The 19466-nt window shown below is 50.2% G+C and overlaps 2 protein-coding genes across 3 annotated transcripts in view; one reads left to right on the top strand and one right to left on the bottom strand.

The window, feature by feature from the left end:
* eys (eyes shut homolog) overlaps positions 1 to 8441 on the top strand; it is a 161776-nt gene extending 153335 nt beyond the window's left edge. The window contains exons 46-50 of one of the 2 annotated variants that reach the window (XM_076018754.1): positions 1144 to 1288; positions 4397 to 4559; positions 5205 to 5377; positions 5459 to 5620; positions 6903 to 8441. In XM_076018754.1, the coding sequence (XP_075874869.1) occupies positions 1144 to 1288; positions 4397 to 4559; positions 5205 to 5377; positions 5459 to 5620; positions 6903 to 8092 (1833 nt within the window). In that variant the 3' untranslated portion in view covers positions 8093 to 8441. Of the gene's footprint in view, positions 1 to 1143; positions 1289 to 4396; positions 4560 to 5204; positions 5378 to 5458; positions 5621 to 5757; positions 6518 to 6902 lie in introns of those variants that run through there. The other variant, XM_076018755.1, reaches the window with a different exon arrangement.
* A 781-nt stretch (positions 8442 to 9222) lies between these two features.
* Positions 9223 to 19434, bottom strand: phf3 (PHD finger protein 3). Its single transcript, XM_076018756.1, has 16 exons — positions 19285 to 19434; positions 17898 to 18151; positions 16964 to 17074; positions 15568 to 16870; positions 14845 to 15121; positions 14478 to 14520; positions 14004 to 14124; positions 13755 to 13911; positions 13522 to 13638; positions 13282 to 13404; positions 13045 to 13189; positions 12751 to 12937; positions 12147 to 12294; positions 11958 to 12047; positions 11581 to 11776; positions 9223 to 11462 (listed from the first exon to the last, which is right to left on the bottom strand). Exons 2-16 carry the CDS (start codon positions 18133 to 18135, stop codon positions 9880 to 9882), a joined length of 4839 nt encoding a protein of 1612 aa, XP_075874871.1. The 5' UTR covers positions 18136 to 18151; positions 19285 to 19434; the 3' UTR covers positions 9223 to 9879.
* Positions 19435 to 19466: the final 32 nt, after the last annotated feature.

Raw genomic sequence — 19466 nt, 5'->3', positions numbered from 1 at the left:
GGTTTGCCTGAGTGTTGCTTACCTGTTGATAGATGGAAGCAAGTAAAAAAAAAAAAAAAAAGAATCCTTCTAAGCAAAACAAACCTTCTCATAAGAAAGTTTTTCTCTGGAAAAATAATGAAATAATTCAAATTAAAAACACAGAAACTTGTGCAGCGTTTTGTTGCTACACGCAGATTTTCCCCTGATTCCGCCGTGTGAGCTGCATGCCGACTGTATCAGCTACAAGTTGTTTTTATAGTCTCGCTCGCACGCTGGCACATACGCCGTAGGTTAATCCGTGTCGGTGGCGTGGGCCGGGCGAACGCCGTCGACGCCAGATGAATGTGCTTTCTGGAACGCGTCTGGTTCCTTTTGCACCTTTCGAATCATTTAAAGCCCAGTTGATCGCGCAGAACAGGACGTTCGCATCACCGAAAGTGTGACTGCAAAAACTCAGCGGGAGCCGCCGAGAGGTTAGCGAGGCCGGGGCTGGCTGGGGGGGGGACGGAGCAAAAAAGAAGGAAGAAAAGTGGTTGAGTGGTTTACCCGCTGGGAATAACTGGGTCGCACAATTCCAGAAATTGGACTCCCTGCCACCCACTGGGGACAAATGGAAAGTTAAGTTGCAGATCTTATATAAAATCTTCCAAGTTGGACAAGGGAAATAACATGAAATTGACATTGAAATTCACAAGAATAAATGTAAGTTTGCTGAGTAACAAGGAAAATCTAGAAAGAAATACTAGGAAACACTAACAAATAATTGTAATGATTTGAAATTTTGATTATTACAAACGCAATAGAAGTAAAGTTGACTTAGTGCCTTGCTCTCATATCAAGACTGTTGAAGACAACAGTAAAACATTTCAGTCCATCCACACTGTAAGTGCTGATTTAATCATTGGGATGAATGAGTTGATAGCTGGCGTATCAGATATGCCTCAGGAGAGTTTGCTAGCGCCGCACCGATAAATCGAAATTAATTCCTAGCTCACGTTCATTCCCAACTTGGAACATTTCCAGTTCTCCAGCTTTACTTGCAAAGCTTCCTGGAAAAGTTCCATGAGATTTAACCTGGAATTAATAACAGCCCAGGCGACTAATAACTAGACATCCCAAACACCCTACGTAGCTGACATTCGATTGCGTCTCCTCCCGCAGGTCGACGGACAGCGCAACAGAACGGGATCGTCTCCGGGACTCCTGGTGGGCCTCAACGTCTTCAACCAGCTCTTTGTGGGCGGATACAACGAGTTCACCCCGGAGCTTCTGCCGCTGGGTTCCAGGTTCCGTCAGGGCTTTCTGGGTGAGACCCCTTGTGGAAAAGGCCTCGGGTTGCCCGTGTTTGATTGCGCCCACGTCCTTTAAAGGGCCAGTGCGTAAAGTTTGACCTCATTTATGACTTTAATATTTGTGAAAGCTTAACATACTGCCAGTGAATATATTTATAGAAGCGCATATTCACAGTACAATGAAAGTAATTTGGTTTTCATACCCATAGAACGGTTCTTATTTATATATAAGAATATACATGGAGCAAGGGTCTTGCTCCCAGTTTGCTGCCAATTTGCACCGTTATATTCCTAAGGAAGCCTGGTGTGGACAATCCAGCCTGTCTGACAGTGCGTTTCGTATTTAGGGTGAAAGCTCATGTCCTCAAATAAACCAACGAAGAAGAAGGTGGACGAGGTGTCCAGGTTTGTGTGCGCAGGCCACTGTAGTTCACCGGCAAGTTCGGGAGAGGGAGTTTGAGCGAATGGGCGCTGCAAGCTCAAATCAGACCACCAGATGGCAGAAGTTTTACACTCTGTACCTTTAATCGCTCCCCGTTCGGCTTTGCTTTGTTTGCACATCCATGCGGCAGCTGATAAGTCGCCCGTGCGGGGGGGCCGCACCAATAACCTCCCGCCATCATCGGCATCGCTTACGCTCGCTCTCAAGTGAGCCGTCATCGGGAGGCATTCCGGGGAGCATTCATCGCGCGCGCTAATGTGCGCCGCCGCCAAGCAAATTCGCCATAACGGTAATGACGACGGCGATGAATGTCATCGCGGCCGCGCTCGGCATCTCTGAAGGAAAAGCGGAGCCCCGTCGTTCCGCAGCGCCGACTGAGGTGAACAAAGCTTTTTGGTTTGGAGGTCCCATTATTTCACCCATTTGCGGATCTTAATCGTTCACCCTGGACTCCGGCGGAGCAGCCGCGCAGGATTAATTATTGAAGAGGAGCCCACACGTTTCTGAAAACAGCATATGTATCCATCCCAATGCTCAGGCAGCGCGCACACACACACACACACACCATCAAAGCGCCGTCCTGACCTCCCACTGAGACCGCTGCCTTATGTTTTCCATCCCTGTGTTTGGTTGGAAGGAGACGTAAACGGGGTGTGAGCCGCTGTGAGCTGCCCGGGTGCGTCTCTTGTGACATCACAAGGGGTTGATTTTCAGATTTGCGTGTTGTTGTGCAAATAACTATAAAAAAAAACAAAAAAAAAACAGGATTCTTCCTCATGCCTGTGGATTTTCCAGACATTGCTGGTCAAATGATTTTGTTTGTGTGTTTTTCATAATATGGGACCTTTAAGGTGTTATTTTGCAGATTGCGTGTACATTTGCTTATTCACCAGTGCACCATCCATCTCCTGACATGATAATAGGATTAATAGGATTATAAGATTAATTAAGAATTATCGTAATTTTCACCGTAGAACATCTGGACTCATCGGATCTCCATAATAACTTGAGCATCTATTTTTATATATGTGAATTTAGAATTCCATTTCAACTGGGTGAAAGTCAGAGTGATTTTGTTTCTCCTGGACGCAAAAGTTGAGTTTGTGTTTTGGCTCGTTCTTGGAGAGTTTTTGTCATTTGTTTTGTTTCTTGGTGTTTTCGGTTTTGAAACACTGTCGCTGTGCAAAAGATGACTTTGCATGAGTGCACGGCCCCAGAAATCGAGAAGTCCATCCTTTGCTTCTCCTGCTTACTCCACTGCAGCATTGCCATCACCTCTCTGTCGTTTTTTTTTTTTTTTCTTCTGGAGGCTTGAAGCAAAGGGCTAAATGTGTTGTTTTCTCTAGATCTGTATTTTTCTTTAAGGATAATTGATTTTGTGAACCCTGGCTTGTGGGATTATAAAGAAAAGAAAACGTGAATGTCAGTTTAGTATGGGACCTTTAAAAAGACCTTTTTTTCCCAGGTGGAGATTCGCTGCGACCAGCTGTCTGTCGCGGCGAAGAACTACCTGAGCCGGCCAACGCTTAACCATAACCTTTTTGCTGGCCATGTAATGAGAACTCATGAGCGTCTAATCAGATCTATGTGACCTTCCTGCAGCCCTAATCATGATGGCTGGCAGCGAGCGGGCCGATAATGCACTTCACCGCCAGTTATCAACGGATCCACTCTCCCCTGTGGAAAGGTGGCGGAGGGCAGAGGGAGCGTCGGCGGTGCCTTCAGGAGAAATCCGTCACAACATCACTCAGAGAGCGCGCGTTTTTTTATTTTTTTGTTTGTTTTTTTCTTCCTCGAAATCATCATGGGAATTTTCCTTTAAAATAATAATTCATTTTGAAACTGTGATTTCATTTTTGCTCACAGGCGCAGACGGTTTTGTTGTTTTCGTTGTTTTGGTTCGTTTTGTTTCCACGGGGCTGATCTAATTGCCGGAACAGGGTGCTGCAAGGTTCTGCAGCAGCAGGCACGCAAAGCACAAATATCAGCAGCTCCTCAATCTCGCTCTAAACCTCGTTTCACTTTTTCCTGACCACCCGTGCCTGCCGCGCCGCAACCTTCGCTCGAGTGTGCCAAGCAGATAGCATCATGCCATGAATATTCATGAGCGAGTGTGACATTCCAAACCACCCCCCCCCCCCCCCCCCCCCACCCCCCCAGGCCCTCCCCGCATCCTGTTTGTGCCAGTGACTAATGCGGCTGGGAGGAGGAAGGCTGCAGGGTGCATGCTCTGCGGCTGCAGGGGCTCGTGCACGGGCCGCCGTGTTTATGGAGGCAGGAGGGTTGGGGGGGGGGGGGGGGGGCTGTCGGCGCGGCGTTCCGCAGGTGGACGCCAAAGCAAATATTGTCTTGACGAAATGGAATTATGAAAGCAAAAGGCAAATATGATGACGAAGGAAAGGGTCCGCGCAAGGCGGAGGGCATGTTGCGCTTTTGGTGGCGCGTCAGGTGACAGATTGAACAAGCGCTCAAGTAATTAAAGCGCGGCGCGCGTCTGGAGAGGTGTTTTTCTTTGCACATCACTCGCTCGGGTAAATCACGTCCCCCGTCTGCGGCGTCTTTGATCTTCACACGGAAAACAAAAAAAAATAAAAATAAAAAAGAGGGAATAAATGATGCGTTGCCTCTGATAATGAGTGAGCGGGAAACATCCTGGACGTGCGCTTCCTTCTCTTCCCAGGCTGCATCCTGGACGTGCAGTTCTCCACCAGGCGGGACGGGAGGTTCCAGGCGCTCGGGCAGCCGGCCTTCGGCCGCAGTGTGGGTCAGTGCGGCGTCACGCCGTGCAGCCACGTCCACTGCGGCAACGGAGGGACGTGCGTGGACTCGGGCTCGTCTGTGTAGTGAGTGCACTTCCATTTTTAAAGGCCCGGTGTTTGCAACGTAGGGCTGTCAAAAGATTCATTTTTAATCACGACGAAGCTCTGAATTTCCATAGCTGACGGTGATTAATTGCGTTTTGATTTGCACGTTTCGAATTGTTAGTTCTCCTTTTTATTCCCATATTTATGTAAAGCTATTCATCCCGGAGTGTCTTAATTGAGAACCAAATGAACACAAAGAAAGGATTTCATTTTTCATCTTTTGTATTATTTCTTTCAAAACAGTGCATCTAGACCCACTTGTTATTACAAACGCATTTTGTTGGATGAACCAAAACATGACCCCTGTCAGGAATCCAAATTAAATAAGTCAAGAGCGTCAACCACACTGTTCTTCTTAAATAAAAGCACAAAGAACTGCAAGATAGAAGAGAAACTGTATTTCTGTCCTAAACTGAATCAAGCATCTTATGCGAGCTGCTCAAAAAACCAAAGTGATGTAGGCCATCGAGGGGTTGTTGTTCACAGTATCCTCCCTCACCACTAGATGGTGCTGAATATGACGCACTGGGCCTTTAAACTCGCATGTCTGACCTGTGATTCAATTGCGCTACATATCGCACGCAGCAGCAGATTTCCGCAGCATGTGACCGTTTCCGTCCGCAGCTGCCAGTGCCCGTTTGGATGGAAGGGGGCGCTGTGCACCGAGACGGTGTCCGTGTGCGACTCGGAGCACATCCCCCCGCCGCTGTGCGCCCACGGCTCAACCTGCATTCCCCTCCCCAAAGGATACACCTGCCACTGCCCCCTGGGGACGGCGGGGATCCACTGCGAGAAAGGTCGCGTCATTTAACGCTAACCGCAACTTTGGCGTCCGCGCGCTTATTAAACGGTCTCCTCGTTGTTTTTTGCCCGTTCAGCCGTGAGCATCAGCGATCCGTTCTTCAGCGCCAAGCAGTCGTCCTGGATGTCCTTCCCGCCCGTGAGGACCAGACACAGGACCGTCCTGGAGCTGCAGTTCCAACCTTTGTCACCTGACGGCGTCCTCGTCTACATGGCGCAGCGTCTCAGCGCCAGAGCCGGTGAGTTAGTAGCAGCTCGAAGGTTCACCTGGTTCATTTTTAGTTTATGGAAATACTATGTAGGTTTTTTGAGACACTCTTAGAACACAAACAGCTTCAAAATGAGTTTGTACATTAATTTTTTAAAACATTTTTAGGCTTGTAGGTGTGAAGGGAGCCGAGCTCCTCAGACATCCTGAGATCTGTGCCTTCAACCAAATGGCACGGGTCCTTTTCTGCTCACCCCCCTCAGTCGTCCAATGAACTGCCAGTTGAGATCAGGGAAGCAAAAACAGTATTTCCCTTGCGGTGACTTTTAAAAAGCCACAGCTTTTTATTGATTTTTGTTTTTTAATTACTGAACTCTTGCTGCTTTGTGTCCTTTTAATGCTTTTTTTGAAAAGCCATCTTTATTATTCCTTGTAATGATTAATGTGTTCGATGCTGCCCGCCGGTCTTTTCTAATTATCTTTGGTGCATTTTGCTCAGAGTCCATGCGCCACAAAGTGACCCTCGAGGGTCTCCCGGTAAAAATCAGAGTTGGCGCTCCTCCTAATCGCCTCATACAGTCTTTCATCAGGCTACGACCCGTCATGGTACCGTCACCCGGGATGGCCGGACCTTTATTGCTCTTACACAGGTGTCTCTAATCATACTAATCAAGCTTCTGCTCCAGCCGGGTCACAAAGAGTCACGGTGCTGCTCCCACGGCTCACTTAAAACAAGGCCGTGCCACACTAAAGTGAGCTTTAACCCTCATTAGTGGTTTAAATCTGCACCTGTACCTCCAGGCAGCACCTGTCAGTACGCTTGCCGCCAAACTGGCCTTTGAAATTTTTCAAACTTACCTACATTTTTAATCACATCTCATCTGTCCTGTTTCATAATGTCCGTCATAAGAACTTGTTTAAAACGGTACGTACAGGACGATGGTGGGTTTTATTTTGCAAGTAACGTCTATATTTGAATGTGGCGAGGGTCGACCGAGCAAATGTTTACATCCTCTTTTCTGTTTTATATACTCTTTGAAACAGAGTTGTGAGCATTTCTCACGAGAACCAACAAACAAAATATCCATCTGGTCAGCACAGTGAAGTTCAGAACGCAAACTTGAATCCCTTGTTTGTGCAACTCTTATGCAACCATTGCCGGAGCCTCTGTGAGAAATCAAATGCCGTTTGTTTGTAAAAGCGAACCGTCTCGGAGCGCCGCTTCTTAAAATATCCAACTTTTTGGCGTGCAGAATAATCTTAGGGAAACATCTTCAGCTTTTTGTTGTTCCCGTTTTGGTTTCTTACCGCAGGAGACTTCCTCTGCCTGTCTTTGACATCCGGGTTCGTCCAGCTGCGATTCAACCTGGGCAACGACACCCACGTCCTCCGGTCCCCCAACAGGGTGGACTCTCTGGGCAGGACCTGGCACGCGGTCCGGGCCGGTCGGCTCGGCCAGCGGGGCTTCCTCAGCCTGGACGACAGGGAGGTGAGGGAGAACGTGAGCGTGGGCATGACCACCCTGGACGTGGAGACGGACGTCTTCGTCGGCGGCGTGTCCACGCTGAGCCTCGTCTCCACGGACGCGACGGAAGGCGAGCCGACGGGCTTCACCGGCGGCATCAGGGAGCTGCTGGTCGACGGCCGGGAGTTGGAGTTGACGGAGAAGGGCGCCGTGAGCGGGGCGAACGTCGGCGACTGGGACGGGACGGCCTGCGGGTACAAAGTGTGTCGGAACGGCGGCCGTTGCTCGGCGACGGGAAGCGACTCGTTCGCCTGCGCGTGCCCGCCGTCGTGGACGGGCCCGATTTGCAACCAGTCCGTCGGCTGTCTGAACAACGGCTGCAAGCGCGGCTCCCTGTGCGCTCCGGCTAACGTCACCTCGTACCGCTGCATATGCCCCCTGGGGTGGGGAGGCCGGTACTGCGACTCAGAAATCGCCGGCGACACGCTGAGGTTCGTGGGGAAGTCGTACGTCGAGCACCGCGACCCCAGGTACAACACGAGGAACTTCAGGTACACGCAGGTTTCCTTCAGCTTCAGCGCGCGATCCGGCGACGGTCTGATCCTCTGGATGGGGAGGGCCGAGCACGAAGACGACGACTACCTCGCAGCGGGGCTGGAGCGCGGCAACCTCAAGGTCGCCGTCAACCTCGGGGAGAGACTCTCCAGCCCGACGACTCTCAGAGATCTCCCGCTCTGCTGCAGCAGATGGCACAACGTCTCCATATCGTTGAACGGCACCATTCTTCAGGTGTCCCTGAACGGCAAGAGGGTCCTCCGCCAAGACGTGGACCCGTTCGAGCGCTACGTGGCCCTCGACTACGGCGGTAAGATTTACTTTGGAGGATTCGAGTTGGATAGGAACGTGTCGGTCGTCACCTCTGGCTTGTTCTCCAAAGATTTTGAAGGGCAGCTGAGGCAAGTTTATCTATTCAAAGACACCAAACCTTTAGTGTTTCTCAAAGACTCTGAAGGGTTCAATGTTCATGATGGAGAATAGCTGTGAAAATCCACATTTGATCGTATCCTTGTGACGTCCATGATGCGAAATGTTAGTTGTTTTTTTTTTTGTTTGTATGTTGTTGTTGAAGTAGTTTTTAGAGTTGCGGCCTTTAAAATACAGAGTAATGTTTTAAGATAAATGGAGTAAAAAAAAAACATCTGAAATGTTTTGTTTCCTCAATACTAAGAGAACGGTTTTGAATTTTGTTTTTAGTTGTTTTAATCCCGATTGGCTGCTGCTAGGAAAGCCAGCTTGCACGGCTGCAAGCCATCACCCTGTGCTGCCTTGGCTCAAAGGAGTTTCAGAGCAAAGCAACAAAATGATGTAATAAAGTCTCAAATGTCATTCTTTGGTCTTCTTTTACTCATAAAACACTATCCAGTATTTGTATTAAACCCTAAAGTTTTGCATTTACTCCATGTTTTTCCATATCTCCTGGGCTCCAAGAAAAATAGAAACAGTTACTTCCTACTTTCCTGGCTGCTAACAGGAAGCTGCCTGGTTAGGAAATCCATGGACAAGCAAGACCCCGTTGAAAAGGTTGTCTACTCAAGTTTGGCGAGATGGACGTGCAAGACATTAGAGCTGAAATCTAAACGAAGCAGCAGCTTTAAAAGGTTGGTCAAGTCACTTTTACTTGGAATTAAACAGGAAACATGGGTTGTAAATTTCATGCATTGAATTCCTAAAATTTCAGAAATGTTTCTTTAAATCAACAAAAACTTTATTATTGTAGTTTTGAGCTTATTGATACTCATAAGTCGGCCAAAGCAGCGGCAGCGTTGTGTGGGCCTTGATGGGCCCTCCCTCAAGCCCACCCAATAAAAAGCCTTCTTGATGAAGAATCCGCTGAGTAGCATTTAATAAACTGTTTTAATTAACATTGATGGTGTTAATGTTCCTCTCGGAAACTGTAACATAATCTGTCCTGGTGGTTTGTTTAATTGAGCTGATGTGCACCAACACTAGTAAGTCTAATTGTTATAGTTATTTGTGTTTCATAACTGAATGTGGACTGTTATTCAAGAGTGATGGGTCAGTCCACACTCTGCACTACCTTTTTTCAACGCTTCAGCTAAACCAGTAACACACAAGTAGCACCAATATCGCACAAATGTCCACCAGTATCTCAATTTCATTTTTAATAGAATGATTTTTAATAATAATACAAAAAGGGATTGGCTTTATTACGAACTGTACATAAACACACAGTGCAAAGGCACATTAGATCTCTACTGTATATTACAAGCCAAAATGTACACTTTTCTTCCAAAATAATGCACGTTTAAAAAATATTATAGTCAAATTAGAAAGGGGTTCAAGAGAAAGCAAAGCTGCTGTTTCCGATTGTTGCCTCCAGTCAAATGTGTTGTGTGATACATTCATTCCAACGTTAAACTTCCTACCACACGGTCCGCCGTTACTACTGTTTCTTTAAAACAAAGACCGAAAAAAGAAGCTGAAAAGCTGATTGTTCGCAGTCAGCACAGCGTGAGTAAGAGATATATACAGTAAAAGGTTAAAAACTTAGAAAAGGTTTTCTGTATCGAATTCTTCTCGAGCTAAAGTGTGAGATGGCTAAAATGAAAGTTGACAGTGACTGTGCGTGCCGCATGTAACATGAACTGGAACTTCTTGAAGGAAATGGCATTGGAGCTGTAGAAAAAAAACAAAAACAAATTCAGTCATATGAAAAGTAGTCATGACCAGCTGAGTGACCGACGCAGCAGCAGTTCTTTCTGAGGGTCCGACGCTCCCTCGACGCGACTTGATAAAAAGCATAATTAAGAGTAGCTGTCCCTGGAACTTCTCCGCCCATTCTCATAATCCGAGTCCCGCCTGTGCCTGTGCCGCTCCTTGTGGCGGCCGTCGCGGTCTTTCCGCTTCTCCCCGTAGCGGTCGTCCGAGTGTCCGTAGTGGCGGCCGCGCTCCTTGCCCTCCTTGCCCTTCTCGTCGTACGAGCGCTCGTGCCTCTTCTCGCGCTCGCGGTGCCGGCTCTTCTTGCCGTGGTGGGAGTCCCGGTGGTGGGCGTGCCGGCCGTGGTGGTCCCTGTGCTCCGTGTTCCGCGGCCGCTCCCACGGGTCGGTGTAGCGCTCCTCCGCGGGCCTGTGGTCTTTGGCGAGCGACGAGGGTCTGTGGCCGTCGTCGTCCTGATCCGGGGTGTCGCAGCTGCCGGGCGACTGAGGCTCCTGCGGCTGGATGGAGGCGTCGCCGCCCTGCCCCGGGAGCACCGGACCCGGGGCAGAGTTCTGCTGGGGCTCCGGCGTCTCCACGGCCGGAGGACTTGGAGTCCGAGTCGCAGCGGCGTCGTCCTTCTTGCTGCCGCCTGGAGCCGCGGTTGCTTTGTTGGCTTCCTCCATTTGGTTCCTGGACTGAGAAATCTGCAGGAGCCCCTGGTGAAACGTGGTGACGGCGCCGCCGCTCGCCACCGGAGCGGGTTTGGGAGCGGCGGGAGGCGGGCGGCCGCCCGGCTCCTTCTGCAGCGCTGCCGCACTGTCTTGGCTGGCGGTGGGGGGGTAGGCGGAGGACTTCTTCAGTATCCCGCTCAGAGGAGGCTTAGCGGTGCTGTTCGAGTTGGCCGGAGCATCCTGGGGCTTTGATTGGTTCCCTTCAGTCGCTCCTTTGTCGGCCTGAGAAGACGACGAGGTGGCGCTGGCGGGTTCGGTCCCGCTCGGAGCCGCCGTCAAGCTTTCCAGGAAGGCTTCAGTCGAGACGTCCGGAGGCTTATCTTTCAAAGACACCGACGCTCCGTGGGTCGCCGCCGCCGAAGCAGCATCTTTTTCCGAGGGGTTGCTGGCGGCCGGGTGTGTGGGCGGCGGCTCCAGCTCGGCTTTAACCGTCTTGGCCTCCTTCTTTTTGATGACGAAACGCTCCCGTGATGCAGCAGCGGCGGTGGCGGCGGTCGGGCTCTTTGCGTTCCCGGTCGACGCTTCCGTCTTCGGGGCCGGCCGGGTCTTGGCGAAGTCTTCGTCCGCCGCTGCGGCTTTGCTGGAGAAATCCGGCAGCGGGGGCAGTTCCCCGCCCCAGCCCACCAGCACCCCTGGGAGGAAGCGCAGCGGCCTCTGGGACTCCAGGGAGCCGCTCTCGGAAGCGGCTGGCTCCTCGAAGGCGTCCGCATTGGGCTCGCCGCCGCCCTCGGCCGCGCCGACCTGTTTCTCCTTGTCTTTGTCGCGCGGCGTCGTCAACGACGAGAGGAACAGCTTCTCCTCCTCTTCCGTCGTCCGGGTGTCTTTGACGGAGACGGCGACGGGCTTCGTTTCGGGGACGATCCTCGCGCTTTCGTTCACGTCCACGGGGAGAAAATCTCTTTTCTGCCTCTGGCGAATGATGAGGCCGAGCAGCAGGTTGGCGCGGTTGTTCTCCAGACCTGCAGAAAGGGGAAAAGTCGTCGTTGGCTTTGGACGATCTGCGGCGTTCGTCTCGAGTATTTCGAGGAAATAGGATTGGAGGGTCGGGGGGGGGGGGGGGGGGGTTGCGTTTGTTACCTGGCCCGTCGAAGGGCACCAGCTGATGTGGGACTTTCTCGCTGGCGCCCAGAGGGACGAGATACATGTCCTTCACCTGCTTGCGGTTGTTGGAAACCACCCCGAAGCGTTTGCGGCTGCTGAAGTAGGCGTAGAGGAGAGTGTACGAGATCTCGTCCTCCTCCGTCTCAGGGGTGAAGCGGATCAGACAAACCTCCTTCAATCAGAGAAAAGCCCTACGTCAGCAAGACCCTCCAGTCTGCGCTTTTTTTGGGAACCACTTCGACTCCCTGCACTCAGGCTCGCAAATAAAGACCAGCAACAGGGGCTCATTGTATTTTACTCCTAAGTCTACTTTAGCTCCTGAAATCCCCTGGAATAGGAAAAGAAAAACATACTTTTGTTCCCGTGGCCCGAATCTTCTCCAAGTAGTCCCACACTATCTGCGGGCTGATCCGTCCACCGACCTGAACGCTGTCCGGCAGATCCTGTTCATTTAAAAAAATAAAAAAATAAATAAAAAGACATTTTTATTGACTTGATTCTATCTTTAGAATCAAAGTCTTCTTTTCTTTTTCTCTTTTTACCTCTGTCAAGTTGTCCATGATGCCCGAGACGGGGAAAGCTTTGGTCACCATCTTTGCCACGGCGTGCATGTGAATGAAACCGCGCCACAGGGCCTTGAGGCTGGAGAGGAAAGTGGCCTCTTCGTCTCTTCCAGTTGTGAGGTCAGCCCTGAGGTGACGATGGCAGAATAATAATGCAGACGATTGAAAACAGCGGCTTTAACTGCTACACAAAGCAAATTTGACAGTTATGGGCTTTGGCTGCTCTTTACAAACGCCTTGCTGATAAAAGTGCACCGTGCGTGCTACACTGTTTGATATGAAATGTGCGGCAGTTGGCAGTTGGCCTTTTGGCTGGGGTCACATCTAATCTGGCTCTGTGGTCGAGATGAAGTATTTTCCCTTTTGTTTTCAGTGAGGGCCTCCAGTGGTGGAGCCTCATCTTGAGGAGACGGCCCACTGAATTACTTTCAACAATTCTTTAAAAGTACTTCACGGTACGTGTAGTCTGGCCAATACTTCGACCACAGTGAAAAAGAAACCCGGTAGTTTCGTTTGATCAGTCGAAAAACAAAACCTTCGATGCCGGAGGGGCCGTGAAAATAACCTGGAGGCATCAGCTGACCTTCCTTCGTAGCCTGACTGGACGCTTCGGAAGCTCTCCTCCAGAACCGTCAGCCGCAGGTCGTCGTCCACCGCCGCCGGCGCTGTGCCCTTCGTCTCCTCCGACTTGGCGGACGGCCTCCTGGCCACCGTGGTCGCCACTTTGACCACTTTGGTTGGCGCCTCCTCCACAGGTGCGACCATTCGACCTGGGTCGGATTTAAAAACAAAACAGGAAGTTGGTGGTACGCCTGGGGTGCTTGTTGGGTTGTTTTTTTTTTGGAAACACTGCTGCTTCCCGTGTCAAGGGGCTCACCTGTGCAGATCTTGCAGTGCAAATCAAACAAGTGCGACTTGTGCAGGCTGGTGGTGTCTTTCTCCGTCTTGACTTTCTCCTCCGTCTTCTCCGGCGTCTTCGGCGGCTCTGCTGGGACCTGCGCCACCTTGGGGGGCGGCTCCAGCTGAGGGGAGGGGACGGGAGGGGAGGGGAAAGGGGAATTAAAGCACTCTGCCGCACTTAAACACACAGCGTGACACTCGGCGCGGCCCTCACCTCCGCAGGCTCAGGTGCCTTCGCGGGTTCCTGGCTCTCGATTTCAATTTCCCCTTTGTGTGTGATCTTAGTTATGGGCCGTCGCTCTACCTCTCGCTGCTCTTTTTCAATCATCTCAATAGTCTGTGAAATGAGAAAGGCACTGCTCGTTTAGGATTCTGCAGGAGTCGCCGCGGCGGGAGAAGAAGGCAATTAAAATACTGTGCACTGTTGGGGGGAGGGGGGGAATTACCAACTTACATGTCTGTTTTCTCTTTTTCGCCAGGCAGCCAGTTCCTTGGAGGCCAGTTCCTCAGGGCTCAGTCGAATGAGGTTGCCAGGGGAAATATCGCCTTTGAGAACTTTCTTAAAGAGAACCTAAACAACGCCGTTAAAAAAAGTGGCGTCACAAACACGGTTGTTGTTGATTCCGGTCGCAACACGAGGAAAACAGGAAACGGCTTGGATTGGCGTCGCCCTGATTTAATACTCACGTTATTTTTGGTGTCTTTTAGGTTGAACATTAAGCTGCGGTACTTGTTCTTGTATTTGTTGTCGGTGTCCTTGTACATATGAAAAAGCTCCCGCTCCGTCTTCTTGGCGACTTCTGAGGCCTTCTCCACCGAGACTTTCAGGTCCGAGTCTTTCAGCCTGAAACGCAGGTAATAAATACACTTTGTTTTCATTTAGGAGAGCTTTAAATCGTCCGTCGCCCGCAGACGTTGTGCGGCGGAGCAGCTGACCTCTGCGCGAGGATCTCTTTCAGCGAGTCTCGCACGCTCCTTCTGATCGACTCCACAGACACGGGCTTCTTTGAAGCCGAGGGCGACGGCTTATTTTTCTTCTCCTGCTTAAGGTGACCGACTGCAAGCGCAAAGATAGAACAGAGTTGGAGAGCAGGAAGAATCCGTCATCCTGAAGACTGCAAATGAGTTGTGACCGCCGGCATTGCGACGAGGCAAGAACTGGAAGTAGCAGATTTAAAGAAGCAGTTTTATGGACTGCAGGTGGGAGTCTCTCTGTGCACTTAGACAACATAAATGCGCTCATTAAGGCTCTCAGCTTGAAATACATCTTTGTTTTCCTGGCGTGTAATAACGGTAATAGCTTGGTAAATGTTTATAATGTAATAAAAAACACTGCTGAGAATATTCAGGTCTGAATTTTATATAAAGTAAACAATCTGTTCGTTATTATACTCAACCTGATAATATTACCTGTTTTATAAAATGAGTCTGTGGACTGTCTTCTGTCAGGATCCTGTTTCACAGAAGAAACAACAAATTCACGTTAGCCACGTTGTAGGGGGGGGGGACTGGGGGGAACATTTAAGAAAACAAAATACCAAAAACCTCAACCGTGACGTAGAAATGTAGAAAATGTTTGAGAACGCACCACGATGTTTGAGTAGTGAGGAAGAAAAAGCAGAAAGGGAACAAAGCCTCACTTAGAAGCAACACTGCTTATCATTAATATGAGGAGGAAGTAGCTGAGGATGTAAATGAAATAAGATTTGTGGGAAAACATATTAATCGGTGGCTGATTGAAGAGCTCATTTCCACAGTTAATTGCTGCAGCGCTCACCTTTTTGACTGGTTTGCCTCCCCCTGGTGGAGGAGCCTGGGATGGTCCCGGCCGGGGTTTCAGAGGCTGCTTGCTGTCCTGGACCTCGGCGGCGGCCGGAGCTTCGGGCTTGGCTGCGCTGGGAGCTTCGGCCTCGACCTTCTTGCTCTCCTCCTCGCAGCACTTCAGGCACACGTACATCTGGTCCTCCTCCTCCATCTCGCGCACCTTGGCCAGGTCGAGGCCGACGCAGTCGCCGTGGAACCAGTCGTCGCAGCGGCCGCAGCCGACCATGAACCTGGACGGAGCGCGTGCAAGGGTTATTTTGAGCGCATACACCAAGGGTTCATTGTTCGCCTCCTGCAATTCACTGATGTGCAGATAAAATGCTAGTTTGGAAAGATGCAGATGTGAGACAACAGTGCCGAATTAAACTAAGCAAATGCGCGCACACACACACACACACACACACACACACACACACACACACACACACACACACACACACACACACACACACACACAAAGCCCTAGCACTTTAAATTGCACAAAAGTTTTTATCTTATTTTATCTCTCAGTTTTTTATCTCCATTTTATTCATTGTTATATTTACTGTTGCTATTGGCACACAACACTGACACTGTTCCGGTATTGTGTATCTATTGTTGCTGTACAACCACAGATTTCCCCCTTGGGGGACCAATACAGTTTATTCTGTTCTAACACAGGAGGAGCGGTACTCACATGTTGTTGTGGTGCTTCTTGCACAGGCCGCAGCAGTTATTTCCGTCCCACACGGTCTCGCTGTTGGCAGGCTGCTCCTCCGAGGGTTCCTTCCTGGTGACGGGAGCATTGTCCGGGACGAACAGCTGCGGCTCCTCCACCGAGATGCTCCTTGAACTTTTGCTCTTCTGCTTCTGGAGGATCTTCTCCGGCTTTTTCACCTTGGACTTCTCCTCGTCCGAGACCTTCGCGGCTTGGACCGGGCGGTTGTGCGTCGCGTGCGCGCTCTCCACCTTGGCGCTGTTGTGGGGATGAACGTGTTTGGCTGGGCTCTGCTGATCGGCGCGGCCGCCCAGCGGGGGGGTCTTCTTGGCCGGGGGAACCGGCGAGCTCGGCAACCTCGGCTTCGCTTTGTCGTCGCCCGACTTCTGGACTTTCTGCACTTTGGTCGCTGGGTCGCCGTGGGTGTTTTCCGCCGGCCGCTTCAATGTTGAAACGTCCTTCTTGTCCTTCAGGGCTTTCATTTTGTTCACGTCCTCTCTTTGGATGGCTGCTGCCGGCACGTCGTGCGTCTCCTTCTGCCGCTTCAGGGTGTTGTTTGCTTCGTTTGGGACCAGGTCTTTGTTCTTGGCCGACTTGAGCGGCGACTTGGAGGCTTTTAATCTGCCGTCGGTCTTAGTGCTCACATTCTTCTCGTCGCCTTGTGCCTGTTGGTCTTCTTTTGCTTTACCGGGCGTTTTTGTCTCCATGCGAGGGCTGCTGTCGCCGTTGGGTTTGGTCTCCTGGACGCCGGGACTCTCCGTCTCCGTGCCGTTGGAGGACTGGACGTCGTTGGGGTTGACGTACGGACCTGGTGCGAGGGCTGGGTCGTCGGCGGAGCTGCTCTCCTTCACGTCCACCTCTGCCACGCTCTCGGGGACGACGGCGGCGGCGACGACGGCGACGTTCTGTATGGTGATGTTGTCGTCAGACAGCACGTTGAAGCCGACGTCTGGGCCGCACGTTACGCCGTCCAAGTAGGCGGACTGACCCGCGTCCACGGCCTCTGCGTACGAAGGTCCGGGAAGGAGCTCGATCTTGAAGCCTCCGATGGTAACCGTCAGTCGTCTCAACACAACCGAAGGATTCATCCACGACCCGCCGTCGAGATCGTTCACGTTGACGCGTCCTCCGAGACTCAGCTCCTTCCTCAGGTCAGAGCCCGCGGTGCCTTTCTCAATGAGGAACGACTTCTGCGGCCTGTTCATCGGCCTCCTCCCCGGTCGTCCGCGGCCCGAGGGGTTTAGACACCTGTTGGTGGGCTGCGGGCTGCTACTGCTGTGTTCTGTGTCGACGAGAAAAGGAGACTCGTCTTATCACACCGAAATTTACTGTTGCCATTTGGCGATGAAAGCAGCTTGGATGAGTGTGAACCTACCGGGCTCGACATTACTGGGACGTTTCCTCGGCCTGCCCACAGGTCGTTTGGCTGGCGTGGCTCCTGACGGCTCACTGCTGACACCCTTGGATACTGAACCCTCACTGGGACCTTCATAGACATACAAAGACACAGACCCATCTCTCATTTGCCCTTTTACACGTGCAGCCGGCATCGGGAAATGATCTCTGTGTGTTCATGTCAGCAACAGTTTGGCTAATTAGAGGAGAGTACAAGCAGCAGCAGCTCATCAGCAATTTTTTACCATTCAATGTTGTCAGATCAATGATCTACACCTTCAGCTTAATAACAACCGTCACGTGAACACAATTCAGTCATCTCTTGTATCCGTGTCATGTTTATTTTATCCTCACGTTTCCTCGTGTCGAGGCTGCACACGTGGACAGTAATTTAATAAGTAATTAATCACACACACCTGGGAAAAAATAGAAAGAAGACCATATTTTTTTGGACTCTTTTTTTGTCTTTTTGAAATCTGATCTTCAGCTGCCAGAAAGTTTGTATCTGTTGCGCAGAACTTTAAAAATATTGCAGTTTTAAGGTCATTTCTGTTCCCAGCTGCAGGTTTGTGTTCTGTCTGATTAAAGCTGCATTAATGAGGGGATAAAAAAACATGCCCTTAATTAGCGTTGCTCCCCTGTGTATCATTATTGGGACCAGTGGTCTGGACGGTTAAAGTTCAGATGGAAAGAAATGGCTATGTTTCCACACACAGTTTGTAGTGTTGGGCAGGCACAACTACAGATCAAAATAACACTGAAGGGCAGAGTTTCAAAAACACTGCCGAACTTCACTCAACTCGCACAACGATGAGAGAAAAGGGACATTTTTGTCCAAAAAGGACCAAAAACCACAACCTTAATCTTGGAACGTTTAAAAATACTCTTGACATTTGTGTTGCCTGTTGACATACCGGTTGAGCCGGCAACGGGGAAGGCTGGGTCTTCGTTGTTGTCCAGCAGATTGAACTGTGAACTCGTACATCCAAACATGGGATCTTTGTCGCTCAACATGATCTTCAGCGATTCTTCCAGCGGGAGGACTGAGCCTAGGTCATTACCGCCTTCACAGCCTGTGTTCTGGCCCACTGCGATTGTTTCGTCCAGTTGGTCACTTGGTATTAAGTGGTTAAAGGCGTTCACAGCATCCATGAATGCTGCCGTCCACCTGTACCAAAACGTCATAATGAAATTATTAATATCGTATTAAATATGCCGTGGACAAAATAAATACTCTACTACTATTCAAAGTATTCCACAAAAACTTAAGTAATGCTTAAGCATTCCACGTGTAGTAGAGAACAATGATCTGTGAATATCATCCTATTATCCTATAATACACTCTAACGACTACGCCACTCCATGGAAAGGCAGAGATAGCCCGAGGAAATAATAATACATTTGTTTAATAAAGTTTCTGATTAACAATGGCCAGCATGCAGTTCTGTATAATGCCTGTGCTTGTTTAGTACCACGCTTTAGGAATCGAACGGAGATGCTATGGGTCGCTATGATGCTACGTCAAGTGGACGTCAATTCTTTTCTCTTTTTTAAAAAAGACATTTTCCGCGAATTACACATTTACATTAGTTTCTGAGAAGCCCCGAGTCTGTCCAGGTTGTGAGCATGGAAGCACCTCACTTCTGCAACATGCGAGACTTCAACTGGGGGGTCGCGTTAAGCCCCTGTGACCTGCATGTTGCCGTTTAAATCCTTTAGCAACTAGCATTGCTGCAAGGCCAGCGATGAAGAATGCGGTTGGCAACGCGCATAAAACACGATTTCACTAAAAACAGATTGTTCTTGAGGTAAACATTCTTTTTTAACGGAGTTGATGTTTGTGTGGAAAAGCCCACAGCTGGCAGGCGGAGTGGCTAATGAAGACTTTGCCTGGTAGCTTGCCACCGTTGTAGGACGGGGCTCTGCAAAGCGCTGTCTGTCACATATGTTAGCACGCTAACAACTTTCAGCGAGAAGTTAACGATACAATTCAGGGGAGAAAGGCCGCCGCGGTACCCACAACTGTGCACATAGCATATTCAAACCGGCGGGTACACCCGAATAAAAGTTAAACACTACTGCGTGATTTATGCTGAATGTGTGGCTCAGACGTTCGATATTGTCAGACTAGCAGGCTAGGTCGCGTTAGCATAGGCCTTCACTGCAAGTTTGTTTGTAGCCCGAGTGCTGCTAGCGAACCCCAGGCGAGCACGCCCACATGCAGCCGCTCCAGTTTAAATTCAAGATTTTTTTTTATTATTATTTTCGTCATATTATACAATGTTAGTGCCTTTGCCTTACCCCGCTCTCGCTGCCGCACACTGTCCAAATCATGTACGGTTACATACTAGCACAGCTGCTGTGCACCAACTTCCTCTAACTCAGCCGTCATTCGTCCCGCTGCTGCAAAGCCCGTGACAGGCAGCGCTGCTGGGTCACGTGGTTTGTGTTTACAGGTAGCTTAGCAGCTGGTCGGAGTCGCG

The sequence above is a fragment of the Nelusetta ayraudi genome, unplaced genomic scaffold, assembly GCF_046127955.1.
Source record: "Nelusetta ayraudi isolate G7.1 ecotype Tasmania unplaced genomic scaffold, CSIRO-AGI_Nayr_v1 ptg000008l, whole genome shotgun sequence".
Taxonomy (NCBI): domain Eukaryota; kingdom Metazoa; phylum Chordata; class Actinopteri; order Tetraodontiformes; family Monacanthidae; genus Nelusetta; species Nelusetta ayraudi.
This window is presented reverse-complemented; position numbering and strand designations above follow the sequence as displayed.

What these genes read in the sequence shown, in the direction of transcription:
- phf3 (XM_076018756.1), bottom strand. Translation starts at nt 18,135, where the DNA reads ATGGATGCTGTGAACGCCTTTAACCACTTAATACCAAGTGACCAACTG. An exon ending in CAGTCAGGCTACGAAGGAAG is followed by an intron (nt 12,295 to 12,750) that starts GTCAGCTGATGC and finishes TCGTCACCTCAG; the next exon opens with GGCTGACCTCACAACTGGAA. An exon ending in TCATGGACAACTTGACAGAG is followed by an intron (nt 12,048 to 12,146) that starts GTAAAAAGAGAA and finishes TTAAATGAACAG; the next exon opens with GATCTGCCGGACAGCGTTCA.